The 13303-nt window shown below is 58.8% G+C and overlaps 1 protein-coding gene across 1 annotated transcript in view; it reads right to left on the bottom strand.

Annotated features, from left to right (window-relative positions):
• CAPN2 (calpain 2) overlaps positions 1 to 13303 on the bottom strand; it is a 39096-nt gene that overhangs the window by 21787 nt on the left and 4006 nt on the right. The window contains exons 2-4 of the mRNA XM_079763727.1: positions 11925 to 11994; positions 1998 to 2116; positions 1021 to 1154 (exon numbers count right to left, since the gene is read on the bottom strand). Of these exons, the coding sequence (XP_079619853.1) occupies positions 1021 to 1154; positions 1998 to 2116; positions 11925 to 11994 (323 nt within the window). The remainder of the gene's footprint in view (positions 1 to 1020; positions 1155 to 1997; positions 2117 to 11924; positions 11995 to 13303) is intronic.

The following is a 13303-nucleotide window of genomic DNA, read 5'->3' as shown; positions in this document are numbered from 1 at the left end:
GACAGCAATTCAATAGCGAAGGCGCTTTCCCGGAGCACAGGCAGTGCATGGGGACTCTGGGCGTCCTGGGCTTTGCTAACTCTGCACTTGGAGCGTGTGACTTAGGAGTGGCTCTCAGGGCCAGATTCTCGCCGCGGGGTATGTGGGTCCCGGCCCTCCGCCCTGGCAGGGGCAGTAAGAACAGAGACCCGGGCACCTGAGAGCCGGTCACTGATGGACTGAGCCCAGGCCACATGGCCAGGACAAGGCCATTCTGGGGGGGCTGATGTGGGGGGGGGGGCTGATGTGGGCCGTCCCATTGGCGATGGGCAGTGTTGCACCCTGGACGCCTGGGCTCTGGGCCTCGCGGGTGGGACACAGCTGGGAAGAGCAGGGAAACCGTTTCTGATCAGAGACCCCGTATGTTCCGGGCAAACCTCCCTACCGCTCAGACCCCTGCCGTGGGTGGTGTGGCCCACGGGCAAGAACGCTTTGCTGTGTTCAGCTGACAACAATGCACTGTGGCGCCCTAGCCGGTGTGGCTCAGTGGATAGAGCATCAGCCTGCGAACTGAAAGGTCCCGGGTTCGATTCCGGTCAAGGGCACATGCCCGGGTTGTGGGCTCGATCCCCAGTGGGGGGCATGCAGGAGGCAACCGATCCATGATTCTCTCTCATCATGGATGTTTCTATCTCTCTCTCCCTCTTCCTTCCTCTCTGAAATCAATAAAAATATGTTTTTTAAAAATGCACTGTGGCCTGCCAGGGCACAGCAGGCCCTCTCGAGGCCGGCACACTCGGCGCCACGCTCTGCTCCTGCGCCCGCGGCGACAGCGGCCTAGCGGTCACTGGGCAGTTGCGTAACGAGGCCAGGCCCTGCATGCATTATCACCTCGAATTCAGAGCCCGGTTTGGGCCCAAGAAGTCCTTCAATAGAATAGGCCTGTTTCCAAAGTGGCCTGGGAATGGTCCCTGCTGTTTTCCGAATCCAGGGCGGGGGGAGGGGGGCCTGGCGTTGCCACAGGGACCGCCGGGCACTTACTTGGCGTAGGCCTTCTCCAGCAGCGCGCTCCAGAACTCGCTGCCCTCCGCCGAGTGCACGAACAGCAGCTCCCCGTTCTTGGTGGGCAGCCTGTCGTCCACCACCACCTCCACCCACTCGCCGTACTGCCAGAACTGGGCACAAGGGGGGAGGGGGGGGCTGGAGCAGCCGGGGCAGCACGGGGACCCCGAGCCTCAGCTGCATCTGCACCCCCCCACACACACACACACCGCCTTTCCCCTACAAAACCTGGCGCAGCTTTCCTTCTAAACCCCCTCCTGCGGGCAGGTCCTCACCGAGAGGCCTGGGCCTTCCCTCCCAACCACACCCGCCGCCAGCACTCTGCCCGGCCCTCAGCTTTTACAGACATTCCGCATCGACCAGCGTGAAAGGGCAGTGAGCAGCTCCTTAACGCTGGGGTTCAGGCCTTTTTAACCCCCCAAATGACTCCCTGAGCACCTGTTCTACCTCCCTCCTTGCCCGAACCAGGGCCCATGGCCACCCTCACAGGGCCCTGAGTCAGGAGCAGGCAGGAGCTTTCTGCTGTTTCTCTGTCCTCTGCAAACAGCACTGCTCACAGGTGTATGCAAACACTGGGGACCCAGCTCTCAGCCACACCAGGGGACCTGCCCCCACCCCCAGGCCCTGCTCCCACCCTAGGACCTGCCCCCAGGCCCTGCTCCCACCCTAGGACCTGCCCCCAGGCCCTGCTCCCACCCCAGGACCTGCCCCAGCCCCCAGGCCCTGCCCCCAGGCCCTGCTCCCACCCCAGGACCTGCCCCCTGCCTCCAGCCCCCAGGCCCTGCTCCCACCCCAGGCCCTGCTCCCACCCCAGGACCTGCCCCCAGGCCCTGCTCCCACCCCAGGACCTGCCCCCAGGCCCTGTCCCCTGCCCCCAGCCGCCAGGCCCTGCTCCCACCCAGGCCCGGTGGGGAGAAGCTTGGACCACCCGTGAGGTAGTTACCTAAGGGAGTTACCTGGAAGTGGAAGATCCCTGCGTAGTTCTCCTGGAAGCTCTGGTTTAAAGGGACGACGCGAGCCAGGACTTCTTCGTTCAAGGTGAGGGAGGCGATGGCCGCCAACAGCCAGCAGTCACCTGTGGGCACAGCCGGGCGCTGTCACCAGAGGTCTGTGTGTGCGGGATGGTCAGCATCTGGTCCCGCCTCTGCACCTGGACGCCCGGCCCAGCCTGAGAGCCACACCCCGGGCAGGAGGGGGCCGGGGAGGCTCGGAGGCAAGGCTGAGGGACAGTGTTTTGTGTGACAGTAGCTGGTGGTGACGGGAGAATTCAGTTCTGAGACCCAGAACCGTGTGGTCGCGGGCCTTGTCCTCACCCAGCGGGGCCTGGGGCGAGGAGCTATGGAGTGAGGAGCCCGCTGGGCGGCAGGGGCGTCCGAGAAGACAGGGGCCAAAGGTGAGCTTGAGCGAGAGGAAGAGACTGAGGGGTGGGAAGTGGTCGAAGGCTGTACCTCTTCTGGCGATCACTTCCCCACTTAAAAAGTGGCCCAGCCCTGACCGGTGTGGCTCAGTGGATAGAGCGTCGGCCTGCGGACTCAAGGGTCCCGGGTTCGATTCCGGTCAAGGGCATGTACCTTGGTTGCGGGCACATCCCCAGTAGGAGGTGTGCAGGAGGCAGCTGATGGATGTTTCTCTCTCATCGGTGTTTCTAACTCTCTATCCCTCTCCCTTCCTCTCTGTAAAAAATTAATAAAATATATCTTAAAAAAAAAAAAAAGTGGCCCATGCCCTCGGCTAGAGTCATCATCATAAAAATGCCACTTCCTCTTTAGTTAGTTTCTAAATGTAATGCAATCCCAATAAAAACAGTGAGAGGATTTAAAAAAAAATTTGGAACTCAGCTGATTCTAATGTTTATAAATAGGAGAAAACTGAACATAAAGCATCGCCAGAAAAATTCTCAAAGGCAAGGGAGTCTGCCTGTCAGATATTCAGAGCAGGCAAAGCCAGAGGGATTAAAACAGCTAAAACAGCGCCGCATTGTGCGTAAGGACACAGGTGGACGGCACGGACCAGAGGCCCAGAAACAGCTCCCCACGCCGGAATGAGGAGAGAGAGAGATGGTTCTCACACAGAACGGGAACAGCTGAGTAGCCACTTGGAAAAAAACCAAGTTACAGCCCGTCGTGTCCCAGGGCTAAATTCTAACTGGGGTAATATTTACCTACAAACATTGAACATCGTCTACCTTAAATATATATTTTATTATAGTCACAGAAGCATGATAAATCTAGACTTTTGTATTATTTGCATAGTTATTATATGTGTATGTACTGATATCACGTATTTTAATTTATAGGGTCATATATTGACATTATGATGACATTATAAATGTAATTATCTGCATAAGTCCATAAACATTCCCGAAGAGACCAGTGGAGAGTTCTATTATAACCTCGGAGTGGAGCTCAGCTACCGAGTTGTAACCTGGAAGCCATAGAATTCTTCAATGATGAATTTAACTACATCAAAGTAAAAAAAAAAAAAAAAGGTAAAAAAAAAACCCTCACAATCAGCAAAGTCAAACTACGAAAATAATGGGAAAATATCTGTTACTCGGATCCCAGACCAAAGGTTATCTATAAACTTCATAGAAACAGAAGAAAACGAGGGCTCAGTGGAAAAATGGGCAAAGACAGAGCCGAGTCCGGGGAGAACGGAAAAGGTGGTGTCTCCCACATTTTAGAGGGGCTCACCCTCACGCATCGTAAGAGAAACATAAAGCAAACCTGCGCTGAAATACCACCTTTCCCTCCTCAGACTGGAGAGATGGAAGTGCGGGGTGGCCGGAGAGGCCGTGGGGGATGAGCTCGGCTGCCCTGTCTGAGCCCCGAGGTGGGTGTGGTCCCTAAGGAGACACCGGGCTGGCCACCTGCCCAGCCGGTCCATCTCCATCATCGGCCCCGCCCTCGCGGGTTCCACATCCCGCCGGGCGCTCCACTGCCTCACCTGCCCCCACGCCCTTCTGCCTCCCGCACCGGGAGCAGCCGGCGGCAACCCCACCCTCTTGGGGTTCCTCCTGCCCGTCTGGGCTCTCGGCTGCCCTCTCAGTCCCCTTTGCCGGGTGTGTTCCCGCATCCAGCCGCTAGGGGTCACCCTTCCCGCACACCCTGCTCCCCCGGGGCCACGGGCCTGGCTCTCCCGGGTCCAGGAGCCCTCTCAGCGGGCACTGAGCTGCGGGAAAACACGCCAGGCATTGAGGAGAGGGTCTTCTGAAAAGGTAAACTCATGCAGAGTCCGCAGTAAATTCCCAGAGCCCTGGTCTGGGAAGCTGATGAGACAGCCCTGCCCGGCGCCTCCTCCATCCTCCGGGGAGCAGGGAGGCCCCCCTCCTCCGTGGCTGCAGGACGCGGGTGCGGGAGGGCCGAGCTCCCTCCCCCGGGCCCGCTATCCCAGCAATGCGCCCTCCCCCCGCGCCCAGCGCTGTCTCCCGCCTCTAACTGGGCGGGGGTAGGTGACGTCGCCCTGGGAGTGTGTGACATTTGCCTCCAGCAGCTCCCCTACCGCTCACCACTGCCTCTGCCCACACAGGGCCTTCCCTGCACCGGGTCCCAAATCTGCATGGTGCCCCATGACCCCGCCCGCCCTCCCCCAGGTACTCAATGTTTCCTCACCCTCTTTTCACCCTCCCCCCCCCATTCTATCAGCGGTTTTCCACGGGGGCATGTTTGCCACCGCCACCCCCCCTCTGGGGACTTGGGGCGATGTCCCACTTGAGACCTCTTTGGTTGCCATGCTCGGGGAGGGGTGTACCTAGTGCACAGAGGCCAGGAATGAACGCTGGGCCCGGCCCACAGCCCAGGACACCCCGGAAAGGAAGAAGTCCCCGGCCGGAATACAACAGGACCCAGGTCAGACCCGTCCCAAAGCTCGCCTGCCGTGTCTCATTCCCTTAGGACCGTGGTCGGCAAACTCATTAGTCCGCAGAGCCAAATATCAACAGTACAACAATGGAAATTTCTTTGGAGAGCCACATTTCTTAAACTTAAACTTCTTCTCACGCCACGTCTTCAACATAGACGCGCCCAGGCCGTGGTATTTTGTGGAAGAGCCACACTCAAGGGGCCAAAGAGCCGCCTGTGGCTCGCGAGCCGCAGTTTGCCGACCACGGCCTCGGGGCCTTGTTCCTGGCGGGCCAGGGGACAGCTGGATCCGTAACAACCGGACCAGATACGGGTGCTGCTTCTGGCTGAGCTGGGCCCTTTGGGAGACCCTGGTGTCTGCCGTGGCCAGCAGACCTGACACTCTGCCTGCAGGGACCTCCTACCCCCCCCCCCCCCCCCCGGGGAGGGAGGCCAGCCGGGCCCCAGAGCCTCCGCTTTGGGAGGCAGGGGACAGAAGTCCTGCGGAGCCATGGCCACCCCTGGAAGCTGGCGGCGGGCCGCTCTAGAGGAAGTACCCGCCCTGCCAGGAGCCCAGGCCTGTGCGATGGCGGCTGATGCGTCACCGGGGCTGTCCCTCCTGTGGCTGACTCACGCCTGGCAGCGGCCCAGGAACGGGGACCCCAAGCCGGAATTCCCCCCCACCCACCCCCACAATCACGACGCATTTACATCAGAGGCTGCGGAGGGAGGGGGTGCCCCACTCACACCCCTTCCCAGTGGGATGGTGGCTGCTCACAGATGCTAACCACGGGTCCCCTTTCCCTTCCGGCCCCCAAGGCCAGAGAGGGAAGGAGGGAGAGGAGGATGCGGAGGCCTGAGGTTCACGCACACACTCTGAACTGGGGCGGCAACTTCTGGGCTCTCAGCAGGGCCTCCCCTGCCCCCCAGGCCAGGCCCTGGGCCAGGAGGGAGCCACCTGGTGCAGGTTTCATCGTTGTGCCCCTTTCCCTGCAGCCGACTGACCGACCCAGGTCCCCCGAGTCACTGCCTGAGGCCAGCGCTTTAATCTGCCGGGACTCCAGCAGACGGTTGGCACCTGCCTGCCGGGCAGCCCAACCCACACCCTTCCTCCCCCAGTCCCGGGCCTCACAGACCCCACAGGCGGCGAGGGTGACCCTGGCCTGCTCTCCCGTGTGAAATCCCTCCTCCTCCTCCGACTTCTCCTTCCTCACCTCCTGGAGGGACCAGCGGGAGGGCGTCCATTTCCCTGACTTCGTGGGGAAAAGTCTCGCTGTGGCTGGGCAGCAAAAGGGGGGCACCCACATGGACTGAGCAGGTTCCTTGGCCCTTGAGCTCACAAATGTGGGGGGACGCAGGGGGAGGGGGCTGCTGGCGGGGAAGGGGTGGATTTTGGGACACGGGAGTCAGCCGTGGTGGGGCCTTAGAGTCTGATCCAACCCTCCCAGCTCAGAGCGGGGGGACCCACCGAGGCTGGAGCCGCGCTGTGTGGTGGCCGAGCCTGGGGCAGCCGGGGCAGGAGAGGGGCCTGGGGTCGTTAGGGTTCGAGATTCACCGCTGCCCTGTTTAGGAAGGAGACTGTCTAGATGCAGCAGGAAGGCGAGCAGGGCCGCAGCCACAGGGGAGAAAATCTGCGAAAGAACACTTACAGGCAGAAGAGAAGGCAGAGGAAGTGGTGACTCATGGCCTTGGCATCTGCTCCAGCTGGGAGGGGCTGCTGGGAGGAGGCTACGGGGGGCGGGGGGGGGGGTGCTGGGGGGGCGGGGAGGCAACTGCTTTTAAGATAAAAAAATGCATTTACTTTCTCCATCACACCAGCCAACACTTTTCTAGTCCTTTTTTTTTTTTTTAAATATATTCTCATTGATTTCAGAGAGGAAGGGAGAAGAAGAGAGAGACAGAAACATCAATGATGAGAGAGAATCATTGATCGGCTGCCTCCTGCACGCCCCACACTGGGGAGCGAGCCCGCACCCCGGGCATATGGCCTGTCCGGGAATTGAACCGTGACCTCCTGGTTCATAGGTCGACGCTCAACTATGTGCACTATTTTTTTTAAAGGGCCCTGCAACTCCATTGGAGGGGCATCCTGCAAAATCCCTGGCCAGTCCTCTTCCAAAGTGTCTAGGTCACCAAAGACGAGCGTCCAGACACGGTCCCGGCCCAGAGGAGCCTAAGGAGGCAGGAGCAGCACCTGGCACCTGGCACCGTGGATGGGGCCGTGGGACAGAGAAAGGACATTGGGTAAAAACAAGGATGTCTAGACCATCTTGGCACGTGCACCCTCCCATCATGCCCTTCAGTTAACGATGGTGTAGCCATGTCGGTCCGTTAATGTAAGTAATGAACGCACCGCGCTAATGCGAGACCGTAAGCGGGGGAACAGTGTGGGGCGGCTGGAATCCCCTATATTACGGGCTCCCTTTTTCTGTACCTTTAAAACTGTTCTCTAGCCGAAACCGGTGTGGCTCAGTGGATAGAGCGTCGGCCTGCGGACTGAAAGGTCCCAGGTTCGATTCCGGTCAAGGGCATGTACCTTGGTTGCGGGCACATCCCCAGTGGGGGGTGTGCAGGAGGCAGCTGATCGATGTTTCTAACTCTCTATCCCTCTCCCTTCCTCTCTGTAAAAAATCAATAAAATATAAAAATAAAATAAAACTGTACTCTAACAGTTGCTTAGCGTGTCCTCCCGCTACACCAAGGTTGAGGGGTGGACCCCTGGTCAGGGCACATACAAGAATCAACCCATGAATGCATACATAGCCTGAAGGTTTTAACAAGATACCTATTAGAAAAGGATTTTTTAAAAATGACAATGAAACATGACTTTAAACCTTTCTAAATTCAGTGCTTAAAACCGAAGCGTGTGCATCTGCCCCCTTCACATTCGCCTCCTCGTATATTTATTTGTCTTTCCACCCCCTCCCCCGAGTGGTACCCACGTACAGGCCCAGGTTTGCCTCCCCTCCTGGCCCTCCCCTTCTCACACGATGAGTTTTTAGAGATGAAGACCTGCTCATCTTCCTTTTCCCCTTCCCTCCCATCCTTTCTCTCTTCTGCTATGATGTGGAGAAGAGACTTTCCTCGTTGCTGAACTCAGCAATACTCGCGGCCCCTACCTTTGTTGAGGACCCTACCGGTTTGCCTATATATGAATCTCACTTGTCACCCAGCCCCGGAGGGGAGTATTGCCATTATTCCCATTTTACAGAAGAGGAAACTGAGGCCCAGAGCTTGGGTAACCTGTCAAAGCCACCCAGGCTGGTAAGCAAGTGGTGGAGGAAGCAGGAACGGGAAACTCCCTTAGGCCCCGCCTTCTGTGGGCTTTTCCCATCGGTCTTGCCTCTTCCACCCTCTGCTCAGCTGGGCTGTGGGCAGGGGCACCCTGGGGCCAGACTCTTCCCAGTAGGTGTTCTGGGGGCCGTGTGACTCTTGGGGGTAGAGTGGGGGGGAGGGGGTGACCTCCCTCTGAGATGCCTCAAAGGCCTATCTGCCAGGTGACAGTGACCTGGGGCTGTGAGCCCCGGGGCCAGGGGTGGGGCAGTGAGGAAGCTCAGCAGGGGCCCAGGGGAAGGGCAGGTAGGAGGAGCTGAGCTTCTGAATTTTGTGGCGCCGGGTCCTTCCGAGTGGCAATCACCTGTAGGGACCGGCTGCCACCAGCGATTACAGAGCCGCCTCCAGATGGCTGTTCCCTCCCGGACCCCCGGGTCTGCGTGCAGGCGGCTCGTGGTCAGCGCAGTTCTGCAAACGTGGTTTGAATGATTGGGTGAGGCGCCGAGCCTTCTGGGAAAGGGGGTGGGAGCTGGGGGCTGACCATTGCCGGGCAGCGCTGGGAAGGCCGGCAGGGGCAGGGCCATGACCAAGTCGAAGGTCAGCCCTGCCCAGGCCACGGGGGAACCGGGTCTCCGGGTGCAAAGTGCAGGTGAGTGAGTGGATTTGGCTTTGAGAATTCCACCTCCACACCCCTCATCACAGCAACTCGGAGGGAGTCTGGGGTTCGGGGAAGAGCTCAGAAAGATGTAACATCAGAGCAGGGTTCTTTCCTCGGGCGGGTGTTTGGCTGTGTGGCCTTACGCGGGCCCCCTGCCCCCACCTCCTGCCTCAGCCTGCTGATGTGTGTCCAGGGGGTGGAAATGCTCAGCGTTGGGGCGATTACGGTGAAAAACGCCAATAGCTGCACTCTGGTCTGCAGGGGACAGGTGTGTGTTCCCTGTAGTGAGAGCCAAGACGAACTCAGGCGCCCCGACCCCCCAGCACAAGGCGTTGCTCAGTGTCAGGCACAAGAGCGACTTGAGAACAAGTCACCCTCCCTCTCTCTCCCGCTTCAACGCCACATCCCCCATCGTAAGGAAAGGCCAAGCCCTGGCGGGGTGGCAGGTTCGGTTCCTGGTCAGGGCACATGCCTGGGTTTCAGATTCCATCCCAGATTGGGGAGTGTACGGAAGGCAACCCATTGATGTTTCTCTCACTACCCATCCTTCTCCCTCTCCCTCTCTCCTTTCCCCCTTCCTCTCTCCCTAAATAATCAATTAAACACACACACACATACCCTTGGGTGAGGATTTAAAAAAAAAGAGCTTTCAGAAGACTTGATGTAACAGGTTCCTGTCTGACTTGGTGCCTCTCTTGGGGAATTTTACCCGGGGATGTAAACTCTGCTGGTCTACTCTCTGCACGGTCTGGTAGCATTGACACAGGACTTCAGTCCTCTGTTTGTTACTGGCTCAGAGGTCGTAAAGCAGGCGTCCTCAAACTACGGCCCGCGGGCCACATGCAGGTGTTTTTGCCGTTTTGTTTTTTTACTTCAAAATAAGATCTGTGCAGTGTGCGTAGGAATTTGTTCATAGTTTTTTTTAAAAACTATAGTCCGGCCCTCCAACGGTCTGAGGGACAGGGAACTGGACCCCTGTTTAAAAAGTTTGAGGACCCCTGACGTAAAGCTTTGAAGTAGGTGTTTATTTAGTCCAGGCGTGGAATTTAGTGCAGGTGAGTTAGCCCTGGGGCGTTAGCCCTGAAGCAGCCTCTGGGTAGGTCAGCGTCAGCAGCATCTCCCAGCAGCCCCCAGCCCGTTAGCCTCTCAGTCCCTGGCTGAGTGGACCTCCAGCAGCCCCCAGCTTAGCTGCCCAAGGACCCCGAGCTTCCATCTCCTGTGGGGTGGGGAGCCGGGAAGTGGAGGTGTGTGTGTGTTTTCTCAGGTAGGAGTGTGTCTGGCATCTCAGGAATCTGAGCTCAGACAGCTGGGCTCCGCCTGCCCAGCCCTCAGCCCTGGGCCATGGTCTCCTTGAAAGCATCCCCTCCCCTCCTCCTGGCCCCAGGGTGCCCACCCCGATGATTCACACAGCTGCCCTCACTTTCCCAGGCTCCTCTGTGGAATCTAACTCCGGCGTTAAACACACAGGCCTGGCGTCAGGCTGTCTGCATTGTATCCCCGGCGCCCACCTCAGCTGTGCCAGAACCTTAAACGAGTTACTCCCAGGGCCTCCGTGTCCTCACCTGTACAATGGGCATACAGCTGACCCTCCAATAACTCAGGGGTTAGGGACACTGACCCCTGCATCGTTGAAAATCTGTGTATAAATAACTTTGACTCCCCCCACAACGTAGCTGCTGATAGTTTACTGATAACGTAAACGGTCTAGTAACTCATATTTTGTCTGTTACGTGTATTATATACTGGATTCTTACAACAAAGTAAGCTGGAGAAAATAAGCCGTTACTAAAAAATCAAAAGGAAGAGAAGAGACGCTTATAGTACCGGGCCTGTTCATTGAAAACAATCTGTGTATACGTTTAAATCTGTGTTGTTCGAGGGTCAGCTGTACTCAGGCCACCTTAGAGATTCTGCCCTCGCAGGGTAGTGTCTGGCACTCAGTCAACATTAGCTCTTATTACTCCGAGTATCAGAGCCTCTAGGTGGGCGAGGAAAGGAGATACCGTTCAAGATGATCAGTGTTGTTACTGACGGACTAGTAGTGCAGGGGTGGGGAACGCCCGGCCCGCGGGCCAGAGAAGGCCCACGAAATCCTTTGGTCCGGCCCAGCCAAGGCATGAGGGGTGAGTTAATGAAATGTTTGGCCCAAAATAGCGGGCTCCTGTTCAAGCTGATTGTTTTGTATGGCCCGACAGGGATGTTATAAATATCCAAATGGCCCTTGGCTGCGAAAAGGTTCCCCACCCCGGCCTCGTGTGAGCAGTGAGCGGGAGGTGATGGCAGGAAGCAAGGTTTTGGTTTATCAGAGTAAATAGGATGGATGCTCCGGCGACCAGGGGCCCGGTTTATGATGAGTCAGAAAAATGGAGGGCGGAGTCTATGAGAACTTAAAGACTGGTCCCCGGGTTTCTCCTTATAGAAGCCGGGGAGCTCCCTCCAGAGGTGGAGACCACAGGCTCCAACCTCAGCGGGCCCTGCACCCAGCGAGAAGTCAGAGCTCAGCCTCAGGGCGCAGCCTCCGACCCTCAGGGTTCAGCTCCCGTGAGTCTCACCCAGAGGAACATTCGCTGCGGTCAGCGCTGCATCGCACTGTTATGATGCCAGGGCGACTCATCTTGCAAACACCGAGAACCCCGGCTACGCTCACTTCCTCCCCGCAGCGAGCAGTCATCAGGGTTTCCTCTCCCTTCACCCCGAGTCACCATCCCTGATCCTGCACCCCCGAGACGCTGAGGGCTCAGCGCTGTCACTGGCCTGGGGAGCCCTCCCACCTGGGCCCGGGCCCAGAGCCCGACTGTTACATGGGTCACGGGTAGGACTGGCCCCAGGGGGTGCAGAGACCACGGCGGGGGGGGGGGGGGGGGAGGGGGGTAAGAAGCCCCTCCCTCGTCCTGTGTGAGCGTCTTTGTGACCTCAACACCCAGCCCAGTGCAGGGAACACAGGAGGCCTCAACACGAGGCCCTCGGGGGTCAAGAAATCCCAGAAGCTTCTGGAAATGGAAGTGGACCAGCTGCTTGGGAAGGGAGAGAAGCCCAAGACCTGCCCTCCCGCTGCCCCCCACCCCCAGACTTGCAGACGAGACCCCAAGGCCGCTCTGGGGGCCGCCACTTACCCAGGGCTCCCTGGCAGATGTCTGTGCGCGTGGCTCCTCCAACAATGAACTGGGGGTCATCGCAGATCTCCTGGGGGCGAGACCCACAAAGTGCCGTCAGCCCACCGGGCCGCGCTCCTGCCGCTCGGATGCCTCGGTTCTCAGCGGGCGCATCGCACCCCTTCCCCCCGTGGCTGCAGCCAGACTGCCACGGGGTCCTCTCCGGACCCCGCTTCATGGGGCCCGAGGGGTGGTGGGAGACACCCCGGCTGAGAAGGGGAGCCACTGCCCAGCGCTCCAAACTGCCGAGGGCCCCGCAGCACCCTCCTCTGCAGGCCGGTGGGCCGCCCACACGCGGGAGCTGCCTGACCCGCCTCGAGGGCCCCTCTCCTCTGTCCCTGCACCTCCGTCCTCTCACTTGGGTGGGATTCCTCCCTTCCCATCCTCGTCTCCCCTTTCCCACATCTGACCACAATATGTTTTTTATTGATTTTTTACAGAGAGGAAGGGAGAGGGAGAGAGAGCTAGAAACATCGATGAGAGAGAAACATCAATCAGCTGCCTCCTGCACACCCCCTACTGGGGAGGTGCCCGCAACCAAGGTACATGCCCTTGACCGGAATCGAACCTGGGACCCTTCAGTCCGCAGGCCGACGCTCTATCCACTGAGCCAAACCGGTCAGGGCCATCTGACCACTTTCCAAGACTCATTGCCACCTCCTCCATGGAGCCCTCCTTCCCAGTCCAGCCCTCGCTCCTCCCGTGGATTCCGAGTCCCAGAGTATTTCTACTCTGCCATTCAGGGTCCAGCCGGGCTCCGTCTGGTGGTGCTGACGGGCGTCCCTCTGTTCCCAGCACACACGTGTGGAGGCCGTGGGAATGTGTCCAGCTTTCTGGATCCGTCTATGGGGCCGTGGTGCTGGGAGCAGCCCGGGATTGTGAACCGGCTGTGCGTCAGTACCGGGCGTGCGTGGTGCTGTATCCCCACCCCGAGGCCCTCTCGGAACACACGATGCGGAACGTCCCCCTGTGCCAGGGGAGGACAGGGGCTGAGGAGGTAAGCAGCGTGTCTAAGGTGACCTTGTCTAAGGGGACACTGCTCCCCAGTTACAGGCAGCACGGGGCTAAAGGTGACCTTCCTGGGGGCAAAATGCATGCTCCCCGATCCCCTGCTGCGAAGAATGGATTAGCATTTTTATAGCATTTTTAGCGACAGACCTCTGAGGCTGTTAAAGCCTCAGATCGCCCCTCAAGCCGCCTGGGAGAAGCCACCGCGGGCCATTCTGCCCTCCGTGGAGGCAGCCCTCCCTCTCGGCGTGCTTCCTGATTCTGCAGCGCCCCACCCAAAGCCACAGAGGAAGTGGGGGCATCGATCTGGGCTTCTCGACCCAGCCCCGGGG

Source organism: Cnephaeus nilssonii, assembly GCF_951640355.1.
Source record: "Cnephaeus nilssonii genome assembly, chromosome: 23".
Classification (NCBI taxonomy): Eukaryota; Metazoa; Chordata; class Mammalia; order Chiroptera; family Vespertilionidae; genus Cnephaeus; species Cnephaeus nilssonii.
Note: the sequence above shows the minus strand (reverse complement) of the source record. Positions and strands in the feature narration are given on the sequence as shown.